Source organism: Oreochromis niloticus, linkage group LG5 (genome assembly GCF_001858045.2).
Source record: "Oreochromis niloticus isolate F11D_XX linkage group LG5, O_niloticus_UMD_NMBU, whole genome shotgun sequence".
NCBI classification, from domain to species: domain Eukaryota; kingdom Metazoa; phylum Chordata; class Actinopteri; order Cichliformes; family Cichlidae; genus Oreochromis; species Oreochromis niloticus.
In genome coordinates this window covers 26389280-26403493 of record NC_031970.2, presented here as the reverse complement: position 1 = coordinate 26403493, position 14214 = coordinate 26389280, and the positions used below count along the sequence as shown (strand labels likewise).

General features: G+C 42.0%; 1 protein-coding gene across 6 annotated transcripts in view; it reads left to right on the top strand.

Annotated features, from left to right (window-relative positions):
* Window positions 1–13011, top strand: part of LOC100701441 (calmodulin-binding transcription activator 1) — a 55936-nt gene extending 42925 nt beyond the window's left edge. For 2 of the 6 annotated variants that reach the window (XM_019358766.2, XM_019358767.2), the window contains exons 10-21: window positions 315–449; window positions 3481–3629; window positions 4122–4306; window positions 4393–4471; window positions 4558–4825; window positions 5467–5987; window positions 6268–6416; window positions 6526–6772; window positions 6972–7040; window positions 7566–7861; window positions 8008–8038; window positions 8553–13011. In XM_019358766.2, coding sequence (XP_019214311.1) covers window positions 315–449; window positions 3481–3629; window positions 4122–4306; window positions 4393–4471; window positions 4558–4825; window positions 5467–5987; window positions 6268–6416; window positions 6526–6772; window positions 6972–7040; window positions 7566–7861; window positions 8008–8038; window positions 8553–8585 — 2162 coding nt within the window. In that variant the 3' untranslated portion in view covers window positions 8586–13011. The remainder of the gene's footprint in view (window positions 1–314; window positions 450–3480; window positions 3630–4121; window positions 4307–4392; window positions 4472–4557; window positions 4826–5466; window positions 5988–6267; window positions 6417–6525; window positions 6773–6971; window positions 7041–7565; window positions 7862–8007; window positions 8039–8552) is intronic. The other 4 variants (XM_019358768.2, XM_005469313.4, XM_013269165.3 and 1 more) reach the window with 4 other exon arrangements.
* The last annotated feature ends 1203 nt before the right edge of the window (window positions 13012–14214 follow it).

Here is a 14214-nt window from a genome sequence, read left to right as displayed (position 1 = left end):
TAAGCAACTTTTGAACAAAGGAAGACCCTGACAGGGTTGCTTATCAGGACAAGATGATACAAATGAACACAAAGGGGGGGGATTTGTTTAATTTTTAGGATTAAGTAAATGATACTTGACTATCAGGCTGTTTGATCAGTGTGATTGGGGTAAAGTTCAAGGAAATACTGACTTGCATAAGCATAACATTCATGATATATAATTTGTTATTGACTAACACTTTCCTTAAGTTAGCCTTTGACATTTACCTTGACCAAGATGTTCATCCACTGCAGACACGCTCCAACACCTTTTTGATATCCGTCTATTTCCAGCTCATGACACTGGACTAGTGATGCTGCAGGTAGCTATGGGCGGTGAGGTCATCTCTTCCTCTGTGGTGTTTGAATACAAGGCACGCGACCTTCCAGCCCTCCCATCGTCTCAGCACGACTGGCTGTCCCTGGATGGTGAGGACCACAATTTTCTGTGTACTGACGGCTGCACTTGTTTCAGTGACTTTAGCATGTAACTGGCTTATTGTGTACACAGAGTGCCAATATAAACCTGGATTTTGTAAAACACACACACACACACAAATGTGTGTGTATGTCTCTGTGTGTGTATGATGCTGCCACTTTTTCTGCTCTGTTCTATTCCCTGATTCTCATATCCTGGTGTGAGATGCTTTTTGTTTGTTTTTCTGTACTCAGTGAGGTCCTGACCAGTTTCTCCCGCTGCTTGTCTTTAGTGCGTTCTTCTCTTCCAGCAAGCAGCTGTTTTTCCGTCACCCTCCGCCTGCATGCAAATTGACTCTAGCAGTAAACTGTTTTGATGCCTGTTGTTTCAATAGCGCAGGCATGTACCAGGCTCTTTCATCTTCACTGACAGCATTCATAGAGATGTTTGGCTTTGCCTGGTTGGCTTTGTTTTGGGCAAAGTCGCTTATTACGGAGTCTTGTTTGCATAAAGGATTGTTTTGTTTGAGCTGTAGATGTTCTGTGTGATTTTTTTTTTTTTAAACGTACTTTAAAGATGATAGAGAACAATTAAACTTTCTTTGAGTGATCTGGAGGGGGGGGCGCTTTTGTGTGCAAATATATCTCCTGATACAATTGCAGTTCGGAGACGCACGGGTCTCCTCGGTAAAGGCATGTCCTGGGTCTGCGTTCGCCCCCGTCTCTGCGTTGCGCAATGCGGCAATGCGGCTCCCCGCAGCAGGCTGGCTGATTTTTTTTTTTTTTTTTTTTTGCTTTGCTAGAATGAAGGGCAAGGACATAAAGGCACAATCGCGGACCATTTGACAGTCGAAATGCTGGGCACCGCTGGCAGTTGCGCTGTGCAGCCCGTGCTATATTTAGACTCTGTGATTGACTGTGAGCGGAGATAGCGAGGCTTGGCGCGTTTCCCCCTCTCGTGTCCTTTGTTTGGCCCCATATATGAAGCAGAGGCTCAAAGTATGTGAAGCATACAGATAAATAACTACAATCAAACATCCGCAGCACCCGGCTTTGTCACACACCGTTGCTCCAGTGTGTGCAGACATGCTGACTACCGAGCCTCCTGCAGCTCCGAGTCTGGCGGGCGGATTTGAAGCGCGCTGTTTTGCCAGACACAACGTGGAGACTGCTCGCTCCCTCTCTCCTTCTCTCTTGCTCGCTCGCTCGCTTGCTCTCTCTCTGCACTTAGCTGTGTTTTTTTGCACGGCTGGAGTAGCAACGTGTGAGTCGCACACTTCAAACTAACGGGGTTGAAGCGGGAACAAGAACAAAGAGAGAAGCAGATAGAGAGAGGCTCGCTGTTTGGGTTCGTAGCTTATTTGATTTGTTGATGTTTTTTAACTGGTCTTTGTAGCTCAGCTGAGTTTTTTTTTTTTTTCTTGTGTTGTAGATGGACATAAACGTCCCAATTTTTCCCTTTAATTCAGAGCTGTGGAGCCTTTGCTAGTTTTCCATCCCACGTTTTCTGTCAGTTTCTTTTTTAATTTCAGTAGTTTCCATGTGGTTGCCCTGCCAGTCGATTTTAAACAAATGCAGGTGAAGCTGCCACACGATACCGTCACGCTGGCTCCCAGCCCTTTTGAGTTGAGTTGTAGAATTGTGGATGAAGCTTGTCTGGTTGACCTGTTCGGTTTCAGCACCACCAGGAGTGGACAGTGCCTCTGAACACTAAGAAGCTCACGTAGAGAGGCCCTGATCAAAACAAGCATATAGAAGAGTGTGGGGATGCTGATGTGCAGATGTGTTGTTTGTGGAACATTTTGGCATGTTTGGATGTTCACGTTCATTTTTGAAAGTTCCTCTGTTTTCATAATTTCCCCAAAAATGGTGTGTTTAATTGATGACAAGAATTCTCAGTGACCTGTGTGTAACAATGAAAAAAAACCCGAAAGGATTTTACTTTTTGTAGAGTTTTGGCACAAGTTTGATCATCAAAAGCATATTTAGCGATGTGCTGTAACACTGGAGACTTTCAAATCTGCTGTTTTTGTTTGTCACTTTGGCCAAATCTCAAAAGAAATCAGGAAGTCTGAACACCACAGTAAATCCACAGCTACCAGGGATAATTTTGTCAAGCAAACTCTTAAAAATCAGAGAAGAAAAAGTTCAACAGGTGAAAATATGTCGATAGAATGAAAATGGGTTTCTTGCTGGTCAGTCAAAAAAATGTACACACAAAATAAACAGTTTATAAGATAATGTAATAACTGTGCATAATAAGACTAATATTAGCAGTAATTATAAGGCCAAGTAGAAAATTAATTACAAAATAATAAATTCAAGATTTGATTGAACAGTTAAGAAGGGGAATAAAATTACCCATTTAACTGCCTATTTACAGTTAATATCTTCAACTTCATTATGGTATTTTATTGTATTAGCTTTTTCTGTTAACCAGAAATTAATACTGTAGCAGATATCAGGGTCTATTCTTTTTCTTTGTGTGTGTGTGTATACATGCTGATGCATTGGTTATAATAGGTGAGGACAGGTGTTTCTGATGTGTTTAGCTGCTAAAATAGTGGAGTGTTTTTGCCTTGTAGTCAGCTGAGCTGTTTTGCTCTGGGATTGGCAGAGTGGAGTGGGAGGAGCCTGGGCCCTTGTGTCACCGTCATGGCCCCACCCACCTCTGGTTCAGTCTTTGTGCTTCAGGCAGCAGAAAGAAAAATAGGAGTGAAATGAGAGCAGAGCAGAAATAGAGACTCGGTGAGAGAGCAGCAGGTGGAATGACATAATGTGCACTGCAGCAAAAACCGCAGCAGCCCTGAAACAAAGGGTCACATGCAACCCTGCTACAGACATAAATCTCCATTGCATACATGCTTATTTACACTCTTATACTCTTGTTGATAATAATGGGAGTCATTAGATTTCAGCCAGTATTGAATCCCTTCTGCCTTTAAGCCTCTCTATAGCATTTATTGAACTCTCACATGGATTTCCCTAATGCCACAGTTTGGTGGTGCTTACAGTTTTAAATGTCCCACCTTCATTTCTGTAGATACCCAGTTCAGGATGTCTATCTTGGAGCGTTTGGAGCAGATGGAACAGAGGATGGCTGAGATAACCAATCAAAATCCCAGCTCAGAAGCCATGGCAACAAAGGGAGGAGGAGTGGAGGGAGGAGGAGCTACTGATCAGCAGTCTCAAGTAAGGCTGTTGAGCCTCTTACGATGAAAGTTCCCTTTACAGCTTTAAAATGTGAAGATGCCCCATAAGTCTTTATAATTTAGTTTAAGTCACGGATATTTGAATATTGTGTTCTTGTACTTAAAAGCGAATCAACTATTTGTTTCTGTATTTTTTCATATAAATGCTTTGTCTATTTTTACAAACATTGCCAATTAAAGGAACAAAAACAAGTTGTTTTTACTTGATTGATCATGGGTTGAATCTAAAAAAAAACTTAAAAGACAAACTTACAAAGCCTAAAATCTGACCCTGTCCACATACAAAACTAATGCTGATCGTTCTTTAGTGAAGTGCTTAAAAGCAGCATTAGTTGCAAGGCTTTTTACTGGTTTTCCTTATATTGCAAAGGTGTTGCAGTATGGCAGAAAAGTTAGTGAAACCTTGAAATATATTTTTAGCATTTGGAAAAGAAGTTGACTTAGTCTGTTGTTTTATTTTACAATCTTCTAGATCTCTCCTGATCAGGGGTCATTCGAAGGTCGTGTGGTGGTGGTATGTGAGAAGATGATGTCTCAGCCGTGCTGGGCTTCTTCTAATCAGCTCGTCCACAGTAAGAACTCCAGAGGAATGACTTTACTGCATCTGGCTGCAGCTCAGGGTTATGCGGGACTCATTCAGACACTCATTCGCTGGCGGTGAGGAACACACAATTACAACATGCCATCTTGACGGCACAATCTGGAATGCCGGTAATTTTAATGCTTGTTGTGTTTCTTCGCAGCACAAAGCATGCTGACAGTATTGACCTTGAGCTGGAAGTAGATCCTCTGAACGTAGACCACTTCTCTTGCACTCCATTGGTGAGCAATCAGTGCTTTTTTTGTGCATATTGCTTTCTTTCCATTCCTCTGTGTGTGTGACAGTTGTTTTCCTTGGACCTCCATAGATGTGGGCTTGTGCTCTGGGCCATACTGAGGCGGCATTGGTGCTTTACCAGTGGGATCCAAGAGCTCTAGCTATTCCTGATTCACTGGGACGCTTGCCGCTAAACATTGCCCGATCCCGGGGCCACACTCGATTGGCTGAGCTCTTAGAGCAACTGCAACATAGTCCTCAAACTCAGGGCCAGCCTGCGGACACTTGGATGGATAGATGGAGAGGAGAGTCACAGACCGGTGGGATGAACAACAGCCCCAGCCCTAACCCAAACTCAGGTTTGTGGTTTCTAAACCAAAAGCAAAAGTTTTGTTTCACCCTCATAAATAACAAAGTTCTATTTATCCTCTTTCTTTTATTACTGAGATTCTATTTACTGAGTTCAACTACCAACCTTTAATTATGGAAGTGGATTTTCATTTATATATAGCTGGTTAGTTTAACTTAATATATAGAGAATGGAAAATGTGCCAAGGTAACATGAGCCACCTACCAGCATGTCTTAAGCTCTCCTCATTAGCATTAGTGTTTAAATTGAAGTTTAAAAATGTAGTGAGTTGTTTTATGGATGGTAGTAACTTCCTCCTTACTGGTTTTGTAGAAATTGCACCAGGAATCATTTAAACATAACCCAAAAAATATGACTTCATAAGGCATGGTATTTACACTTTAGGTTTTTGTACCGTTTGTATAGAGGGACCTTTAAAGGTGTTGGTAGGCAGTCAGACTTTCTCTTCCTGAGCTAAGCTATCCTGCTGCTGACTTTATTTATGTACAAACTGATTCTGAAAATTTTGTTTGAAAATTCAACAGTAAGTCATTACACAGAAAACTGTAAATGATCACCACTAGTATTTATGTTTTTAGTTGCAAGTGTTTTATTATTTTCATTGTTTTTCCACCATCTTTGTTTCCCCAGAGCTGAGGAGAACCAGGGCAGGAAGCAAGCCAGACAACCAGAGCCAGAGCTGGAGCCAAACAGAACACAGACCCCACAAGGGAACCCAGGGAGAACAGGGAGGTCCACCCCCAGCCAAGAGGCTCAAACCCAACCCAGATTCACAGCAACAGCTAGCTAACTCGATCTCTGGTACCACCCCCCTCAACTCTTCTCCAGGTCCTAATCCTCAACGGTCTCCCCTCTCCAAGCCGCTACAGACTCAACCCACCAACCTCAGCTGTCAGAAGGCACCGCTTGCCAGCTCCAGCCTCAGCCAGCCTCAGCTTCCTAGTGCCCCATTCTCCCACCTGCAGGCCAGGATAGGGAGAGCTGGAGGGGGCAGCAGGTGGAGTCTGAGACAGACTCTGGGGCAGCGTAGCCTCGCCAGGAAGATTTTAGGAAAGGAGCGATTGGCCGTTCACCTGCGTCAAAGAGTGCTGTCTGACAGGGGAGAGGAAACAGAGCTGCTGACCTATCAGGATAATGCAGATGACTTGCAGGTACAGATTTTTATGTGCAGTGTTGAGTTCGATCTCTAACCAAGCATTCATGCATGAACTGAGTAGCTGATGCAAACTCAAAAAGTCCTCAAAATGGAAGTGGTAAATCATGTATTAATGTGCAGGAGATAGCTGTAAGTATAAGATTTCTTTGAGATGAGTCATTTAAGTATAGAGTGTTAGGTGAGGCTTTAAAGAGTTATTCAGAAATCACCCAAAAAACTAAGAGGAAGTAGGTTTTGTAAATATTTAGGTAACCTTTCCTTTTCATGATTTGCAGATGGACATCACAATGCTAGCTGATCACATTGTGGAGGCTTCAACTGGCAGACTCAAGCAGGAGGTTATTGAAGCAGAAATTGAATCCGGGAAGGTTGGGATCAGCAGTGATGTCAGATTACTGTCTGGTTACCTTGGTGAGGTGGAAAGGTGAGGTTCACATATTTGCATAAGTTATTGCATTGGTTTTTTGGTTTTTTTTAACAAACAACCATTCTCAATCTTATTATACTTTAAAAATAATATTGCTTTTCCTCAGGTTTCTAAACTCCAAACCTCAGACTCCCAGCCCCAAGCCAAACTCTCTCTCAGGGCCAGAGGATCAGCAAAGTCCTCAGGCTAAGCAAGCCCCATCCTCTCCCTCTGAGTGGACCTCCTTTCTTTGTGCAGCTATGAAGGAGGAGAGGTTGAAAACAGATTCTTCCTGTCTAGCCATGACTGAGGCAGAGCAGGGAGAGCTGTATGAGACCATCAGGCATGCTCTGCACTCCCTCAGAAAACACAAGGCGAGTATAACCTAAACTCCTTTAGAAAAAAAAACAGAATTTGTCTTTATGCTCAGCTTACAGTGACGCAGTGTATCATCCTCAGTTGCATAATCCACATTTACATGAACAAGCTCATTATGAAAAAAAAACAAGCTCATTATGATTGTAAACCATTTTACATATACAAAATTTAGACAAACTCTTGTCACTACCACAGGGTCCCATTCAGGAACAACGCAAAGAGATTGCAGCAGTGATTCAGCGCTGCTATAAGAGATACAAGCAGGTAAGAGTTAACAACATGTAGCCAAGATTAGCCTCTAAGATGTCGCCCTGCAGTTCAATAATGAAGTAGTTACACAGCAGTTGTAGTTGTGTTCCCTTCATAGATGTAAGCTAAATTATCAGGTGAATTTTCACTTTGATTCTCTCTCATACGTGGCTAAATCTGTAGTAAAAGAACAACAGATTTCAATCCACTTGAAAAAGCAAATCTTGCATGTACATGTATGGACTACTCGTGTTTTTTTTTTACCTTGTTGTTCTAATATAGCAATCTGAGAGGAATATATATAACTTAATGTTGTCATAAACTGAAAGAAAAGATGTTCACATGATGGATTTTGTGTATTCTTGAGATTTTTATTCACTATTATTTTGCTTCCTGATCATTATGTAATGTAGAAAAAAGTAAGCTCACAGGTCTGTAGTGCATCTTTGGGTCTTATCATGTGCAGACATGTTGCATATTGCAAAAGTATGTCTTTTCTGATCCCAGTGAGTTTTACGGCGCTGTTGTCCTCTCTCCCAGTATGCACTTTATAAGAGGATGACCCTGGCAGCCATCTTGATCCAGAGTCGTTTCCGGAGTTTCCATGAACAGAGGAAATTCCAGCAGAGTCGTAGAGCAGCGGTCCTCATCCAGCAATACTACCGCTCCTACAGACACTCTCTCAGGTACGGCTCACACACGCACACACACAAAGGGAATAATTATCTTATGTATAATCTCTTACCCCTCATCTTTGCCTGCAGCAGCCTCCTAACTAAAAAACAGAACCAGGCTGCTCGCAAGATCCTGAGGTTCCTGCTCCGATGCCGCCACAGGTAAGACCTAAAACTCTTAATGCTGATTCAAACACAAGTGCACGCACATCCAAAGACACATGCTTGACGCTTAACAAACCCACTGCCACACATACACACACTACACTATTGCTAATAGTTGGTGTTGTTTTACTGTTCACGTGAAGCCCCTTGATGGACCATAGGCCTCTGAAGCGGGTGAGTCTTCTCTTGCTCTCTTCTCTCACTCCCTCTCTCCTGGTGGCTGATGCCTGTTTGCATGTCAGCAGAGGGAGGGGGAGAGGAGATCCTGGATTATCATCCTTCCATCTCGCTCTCTCTCTCTCTTCTTCCCTCCCTTTCACCTTGTCTCTCTCTCTCTCTCTCTCTGTCTCTCTCTTTCTCTCTGCCAAACGATGTCAGGACTTGTGCATGACTGACATAGTTAGAGGAGCGATCCCTGCATATGGTTTTCCTAGGGGCATGTTCTGACTGTAATTGCAAGGGGACTTTAAGTGTATTGCTTGGCCTGCAAGTCTTATTTTTTGTGCCTTGATGGGTGGGGAGAATAGCAGAAGGGAGAATGTGTGCGTCTGTTGAAAGGAATCGCTGGGAATTTGCTGAATTACGTGCGGCTTTTGGATATGAAAATGAAAAAAAAAAGACATGCAGTTGCACACACACTTACACAAATCTCCGATTCTGAGACTAATATGTGTTTGCTCTTCTTCAGGGCCAGAGAGCAGAGAAAGGCCAGGGGTCCTGAGAGCCCACCACCAGGCCCCGCACAGAGCCCCCTCAGCCTGTGAGCAATCTATGTCCCCCTCCATCTTCTCCTTTTTCTGTCTCTTCTCTTCTGCCCTCTCTCAACTCCCTTCCCTTTCCTGACCCCTTTCCCTTGCTTTCTTCTTTCCTCGTCTCCCCTCTTTTCTCTCACTCCCTCTCCCCTCTTCTCTCAAGATGAAAAAAAAAAAAAACTTTTCCCAGACAGACTGAGGACAGGATAGGTGTCCATCATGGCAGCTCAGACAGACAGACTGCTGGGCAGAGCCCAGGGACCTGGCTCTGCCCACAGCACTGATCCTCCTCCCCAGTTTCACTGGGAGGCCATCACATTAACCTCATGGCATTCTTTGCACTCTTCATGGGTATGTTTCTTTGCAAGAGCAAGTCGACGAGTCAAACCAGAGAAAACAAGGAAGCGCCCGACAACGGCATACCACTGTTCACGGCGGCGGCTGGATGCACCAAAAGGCTCCCATGATGAACAGCTCGCTCGAGAGAAAGGCTACTTTGACATGCAGAAAACACACAAAACTTGCTGCGTTTTGTGTCCGAACAAAAATCCATGAAAGAATAAGAAAAACATAAACCAAAAAACTCACTTCTGTGTTGCATTTGCATGCAAGGTTTTTCGCTTATTCCTCCTCTCCATCAATCCCGAAGAGCTACAGTCGCAAATCATTCTGCCGATTTAGTATACCACAGTATCACCAACCACTCTGACTCGCAGGCGTGCAAACCTATTACTCAGTCACCCAATCAAAAAGGGGAGGAACTGCACTTGAATGTAAGAGGGGCATTGTTAGATAAAGGGATGGGGTCTGAATAACGATGTCTTAATTTGTTACATGGACTTTGTATGGAGTCGTTCTCAGAGGCGGCATTTTGCCCGCCCGATGTGGTGTGTCCGTGTTTGTTCAATTCAATGCATGTGTTTGAGCTACGAGCTCCTGCATGCTTGCCAAAACTGCTTTAGTGTTGTTTCTTTTGTATTTCTGCGTAATTGTGTCTCACTTACGTCCTCATCAACTTATCCTTGCCCTGTGTAATGTGAACTGTGTAAGGACAACTTACTTATTTTGGGTGCTTTTGTTTTGTTTGTTTTTTTAAAGGGAAAAAAAAACTTTATTTATTTAAGGGTCTGATTATTTATTTAATTGGCTCAAGAGTGGTTTTAGCTCGATGCTGGTTTTTTTCCCCCCATGTGATGAAATGCGACATGTTCCAATGGTTAAATGTCTCTGTTAGTTTGTTCTTTGCGTGAACCTCTAAATCCTATCTGTGGTTTTGAGGAGAGAGTCACATACCATTGCCTTGACTTCTTCTTGAGTCTGAGAGGTCTCTATGCTTGCTCTGTACAGGACATGGGTCCTATACCTGCCCCTATACAGGGCACTGGTCCCCATATTAGCCCATACGGGCAATCAAATCCATATTTTGGACTATTGCATATTCCTGTATATAAACTGACGAGGTAAGGGGATATGAGGACCCTGAAACTTTTTCATAAGAGGACTGTATTTAAGATTATAAATTATTTTACTCCCATAATGAGAACTTAAGACAGAGACCTGGGTATACAGGATGGCTGTATTGCTTGTAAATAATGTAGATAATACAAACGGATTAACGTGCATGAGATTTAAGACAAAGAAACAGCAAAAAGAACATGTTAGTGGCTATGGACTGTGAGAGGATTTTAACTGCTTCACTTTAAGAGTATCCAGTTATAAGTGTTACTGAAAAGAACATTTTGTTAAAAAGCATGCAACTTGAAAACTCTAATGTTAGAATTATAAGTGGGAAAAACAAAGTTAGCTGAAACAACGATCTTTCAGACAAAACATTTACACTTTGTGCTTTTCGTTTCTTGGCTAGCAAAAATTAAACTCCTTTTTGCCAGTAGTGCCAATTATTATGAATGCTATTTTGCCTAACAGTATGTTACGTTGGCGAAACCAACGCCCAAAAGATATCGGTAAGATCTACCGAGGCAACACGCAGACAATAAACCGCAGAAGAGATGTAGTGCCAGCGCAGCCGTAGACCTCCTACAAGTTCTGAAGTTTGCCCAAGGCAGGCTTACGTATAGGTGACGATGCACGTGGGGAAATGATGCCAATGGCGATGATGATCGTTTAAATGTGAATGCAACGACTGACGGTCCAAGAGAAAAGAAAAAAAAAAGGGAAGAGGGCGCTACATTCTTCACAATGTGGTTGTGCTTCAGCAGCATACTAGCTTTTATTAAGATCATTTATCACACCTACAGCGGATCCAACCTGGCCTCCAGTCTAAGCTTTCCATCCTCAAACAGAATGTGTCCTTCCCCGCTTTGGTTTTGACATATCATTTGACTTCTTTTCTTTTCTCCTCATTGTCACTGCCATAATTATACTACATGTACTTTAGACTTATGGAAAGCTCTGTTTAGAAAGTGCCTGCTCAATAACAGAAAAGTGCAAAATAATATCAGGAAGTATCTTATTGTGTGTCCTCTGAAAGGTTTCCAGTTAACCTGTTTGTTTTTTCCTAAATTGTGTGTTTTCAAATGAATCTGACAGTGTTAAACTTGATCTGAGTCTAAGCTGGAAGCTGTAATTGGGAATGTGGTGTGAATGAATGCTCATGGCCTGATTGACGCTGTGTGTCGCTTGCTCGGGCGAATAATTACACTATTGCCGTTAAGTCCTACTTTTTTTGTGCGTTTTTCAGTAATTAGAAGGAAGAAAACCGCTGAATTCAGCCTCCGTGTACTAAAGTATGAAAGGCACAGTCACGAGTCTGTTCGCCCTCCAAGAGGAAGCTGTGTTTTCTTTCACTTTGTCTGCTTTTCCCCTACAAAGAAAAATATTTTACAACATTTAAACAAAATCATAACTGGGCTTTTTTTTTTTCCTCCTAGAGGACAAAAATATCTTTCACACACATTTCCTTTCTTTGTCTTTCTCCCTGTCTCACAAGGATGTGCATAGACACATAAACGCAAATGTACACACAGGTGCAAAAATAAAACGGCCACACGCTTTCTCTCTGTGCTTATGTCTTCGGGAACAATGAAATCTCTCCCTTAGATTTTACTCAGGGTTGAAGAACAGGGAGATGGTATGTGGAGTGCAATGACTGCTGGCACAGAGTTGTAACACTGCAGGTGACAGGTTGTGTACATTTGGGTGTGTATGTGTACATATTTGAATGTGTCGGGGATACGTAATCCACTTGTATCCACGCTCTTTATAATAGTCTAGAAGCAACAAATGTGATCTGTTTGCCTTATCTGAGAAGAGAGTGAAAAACACGCTGAAATATGAATTCAATTCAAAGCAAGTAATAGGGTAGAAAAAAAGATATTTATGCACTTGCTGTAGTCTTAAACGCACAAGATTCTTAATATAAGAAATTCAAGTGATACAAAAATAGGTAATGGCCCCTCAACACCTGAAAAACAAAACAAAACAAAAAAAGTGAAAAGAGATAGCAGATTGAGAGATTAACAGCTGGAAGATATCGATTGTGTTCCATATGTTTTCTGAGGTTTCATCATACTGAGAGACAGCCATGGTTAGGACAGTGCTGTTGGGAGCGTTCATACGGTATCACATGAATAACTTCTTAAACTGCCCTTCCTCTCACATCAGCACAACTAAAGGACACTGCTTTGAACTCTTTTATATAACAGACACACAGGAACATACGCACATACACAACAACTTCTAAATGCTCAAGCTTACAGACCACACGCACACGCGGAACTGAACACACAGATTGCAGAAAATCCATCGATATGCTCACGTTTTTGGAGAGGATGGTGACTGTAAAAAGATTATGTAGAGTAGAAGAAGTAAAAAAATAAAATAAAATAAAGAAATGAATACATAAATAAAAATAAGAAATGTTGCCATAGTAAACAGCTGGTTAACATGTGCAGAGATGGCCTCTGTTCTCTTAAGTCTGCCTAGAAATGAATGGTATATAACCTTTCAGGCCTTGTTTTGAGAGGGCGTGGCCAAACACCACATTGCATGCTAGAATGGTAGACCCTCATAGATAATCTATGGCTAGACCTCTCCTTGCCTTCCTCTTCTTTCACTCCCCCCTGGCCCTCCCCGCTCCTCTCCCGCTCTCATCTCCTGCTGTATTCCCACCTTGCCTGCTGTTGTGTTCTCCATGCCTATCTCAGTCTCTCATTCCTTTTTATTTTGTAGCCTAGTTTTTAACTTCTTTTGTTTTACGAACATGCATGCACAAGCATCACTAAATTGTTGATGTTTTAAAAAGAATATTTTGTTGCTGAGGCCATGCAAAGTGTTTTGAATATTGCCCTTATATGTGGAAAATGTCTTCTGAATGCTTTACATAATTTCTGCTGTAAAATGATATCAGAATAAAAAAGAAAATTTGCACTTTAACACATTTCCTGGCTCGTATTTATCCCTCACTGGATCCCTAATGAGAAACTTGCGGATTGTGATGCTCTACTGAAGGGATGTCAAACTCATTTTACACTGTGGGCGACATATAGTGGGCCAGACCAGTGAAACTCTCCTTTCTCTTCTATCAATGTAAACAGGTTTACCTACACACTTGATCACTGGGATAAGTATTAGAAAAAGAATTGATTTCAACATTCTAGCTTTTTGCCAGACTTTCGACAGACTGGCGACCTGTCCAGGGTGTACCCCACCTCTCGCCCTATGACAGCTGGGATAGGCTCCAGCGCCCCCCGCGACCCTGAAAAGGATAAGCGGAGGTGAATGGATGGATGGAAGTTTATATAGTAGAAAAAGCAGGAAGGTTTCTGTCATTTAATTATCTGTTACATGAATGGCCATGGCTGAAATCCTCATCAGTAGGAAAAGCTGTAAAACTTCTGAAAATACAGTTAAAAGTTCATGTTTATTCTAGTGCTGTCAAACGATTAAAATTTTTAATCGGATTAATCACAGGGTTGTTTTGGATTAATTTCAATTAATCACGATTAAATATCATTCATTTTTAATCTATATTAATCATTTCATTTTGCATGAGCAAACAGACTCAAGAAAAAAGGGAATATATACGCACTTAACATGTTTATTGAACATCTTGAACATTCATGTTAACAAAAAACTGTAAACATTTATCCATATTAATGTGGCCCTAAGACAAACTAACTTGTTGACATTGCCCGAGAGGAGAGCTGACTTCTTATTTACAATGTTGCCTGCAACTGTGAACAGTCTCTTGCACGGAACAGTGGTTGCAGGAGTGGGCAGATATTTGCAAGCCAGCAGTGCCAGCTTGTCATGACCTCCTGAATGAGCTGACCACCACTCCAAGGGACAGTCCTAATGATCGGCTCTGCTCTATACAAGAGCATGATTCCATCAGGCAGAAACTCCTCATCTGATTCTGAATCTGAGCCCATCTGTAACAGACTCACTCATCTCAAGTCTGTCGAGGTAAGGACTCATCATGCAGCAGTCTTCCAAGTAATGCTTTGCATTAAATTGTGATATTTTAAGCTGGAAGTGCTTTGGTGAAAAGAAGATTCCTTATTGCACAATGTACATAATACTTTATGTCGGTCGACTGTTCCGTCTTGTTTTTGTTTTGTTTTTATACTCAAATTT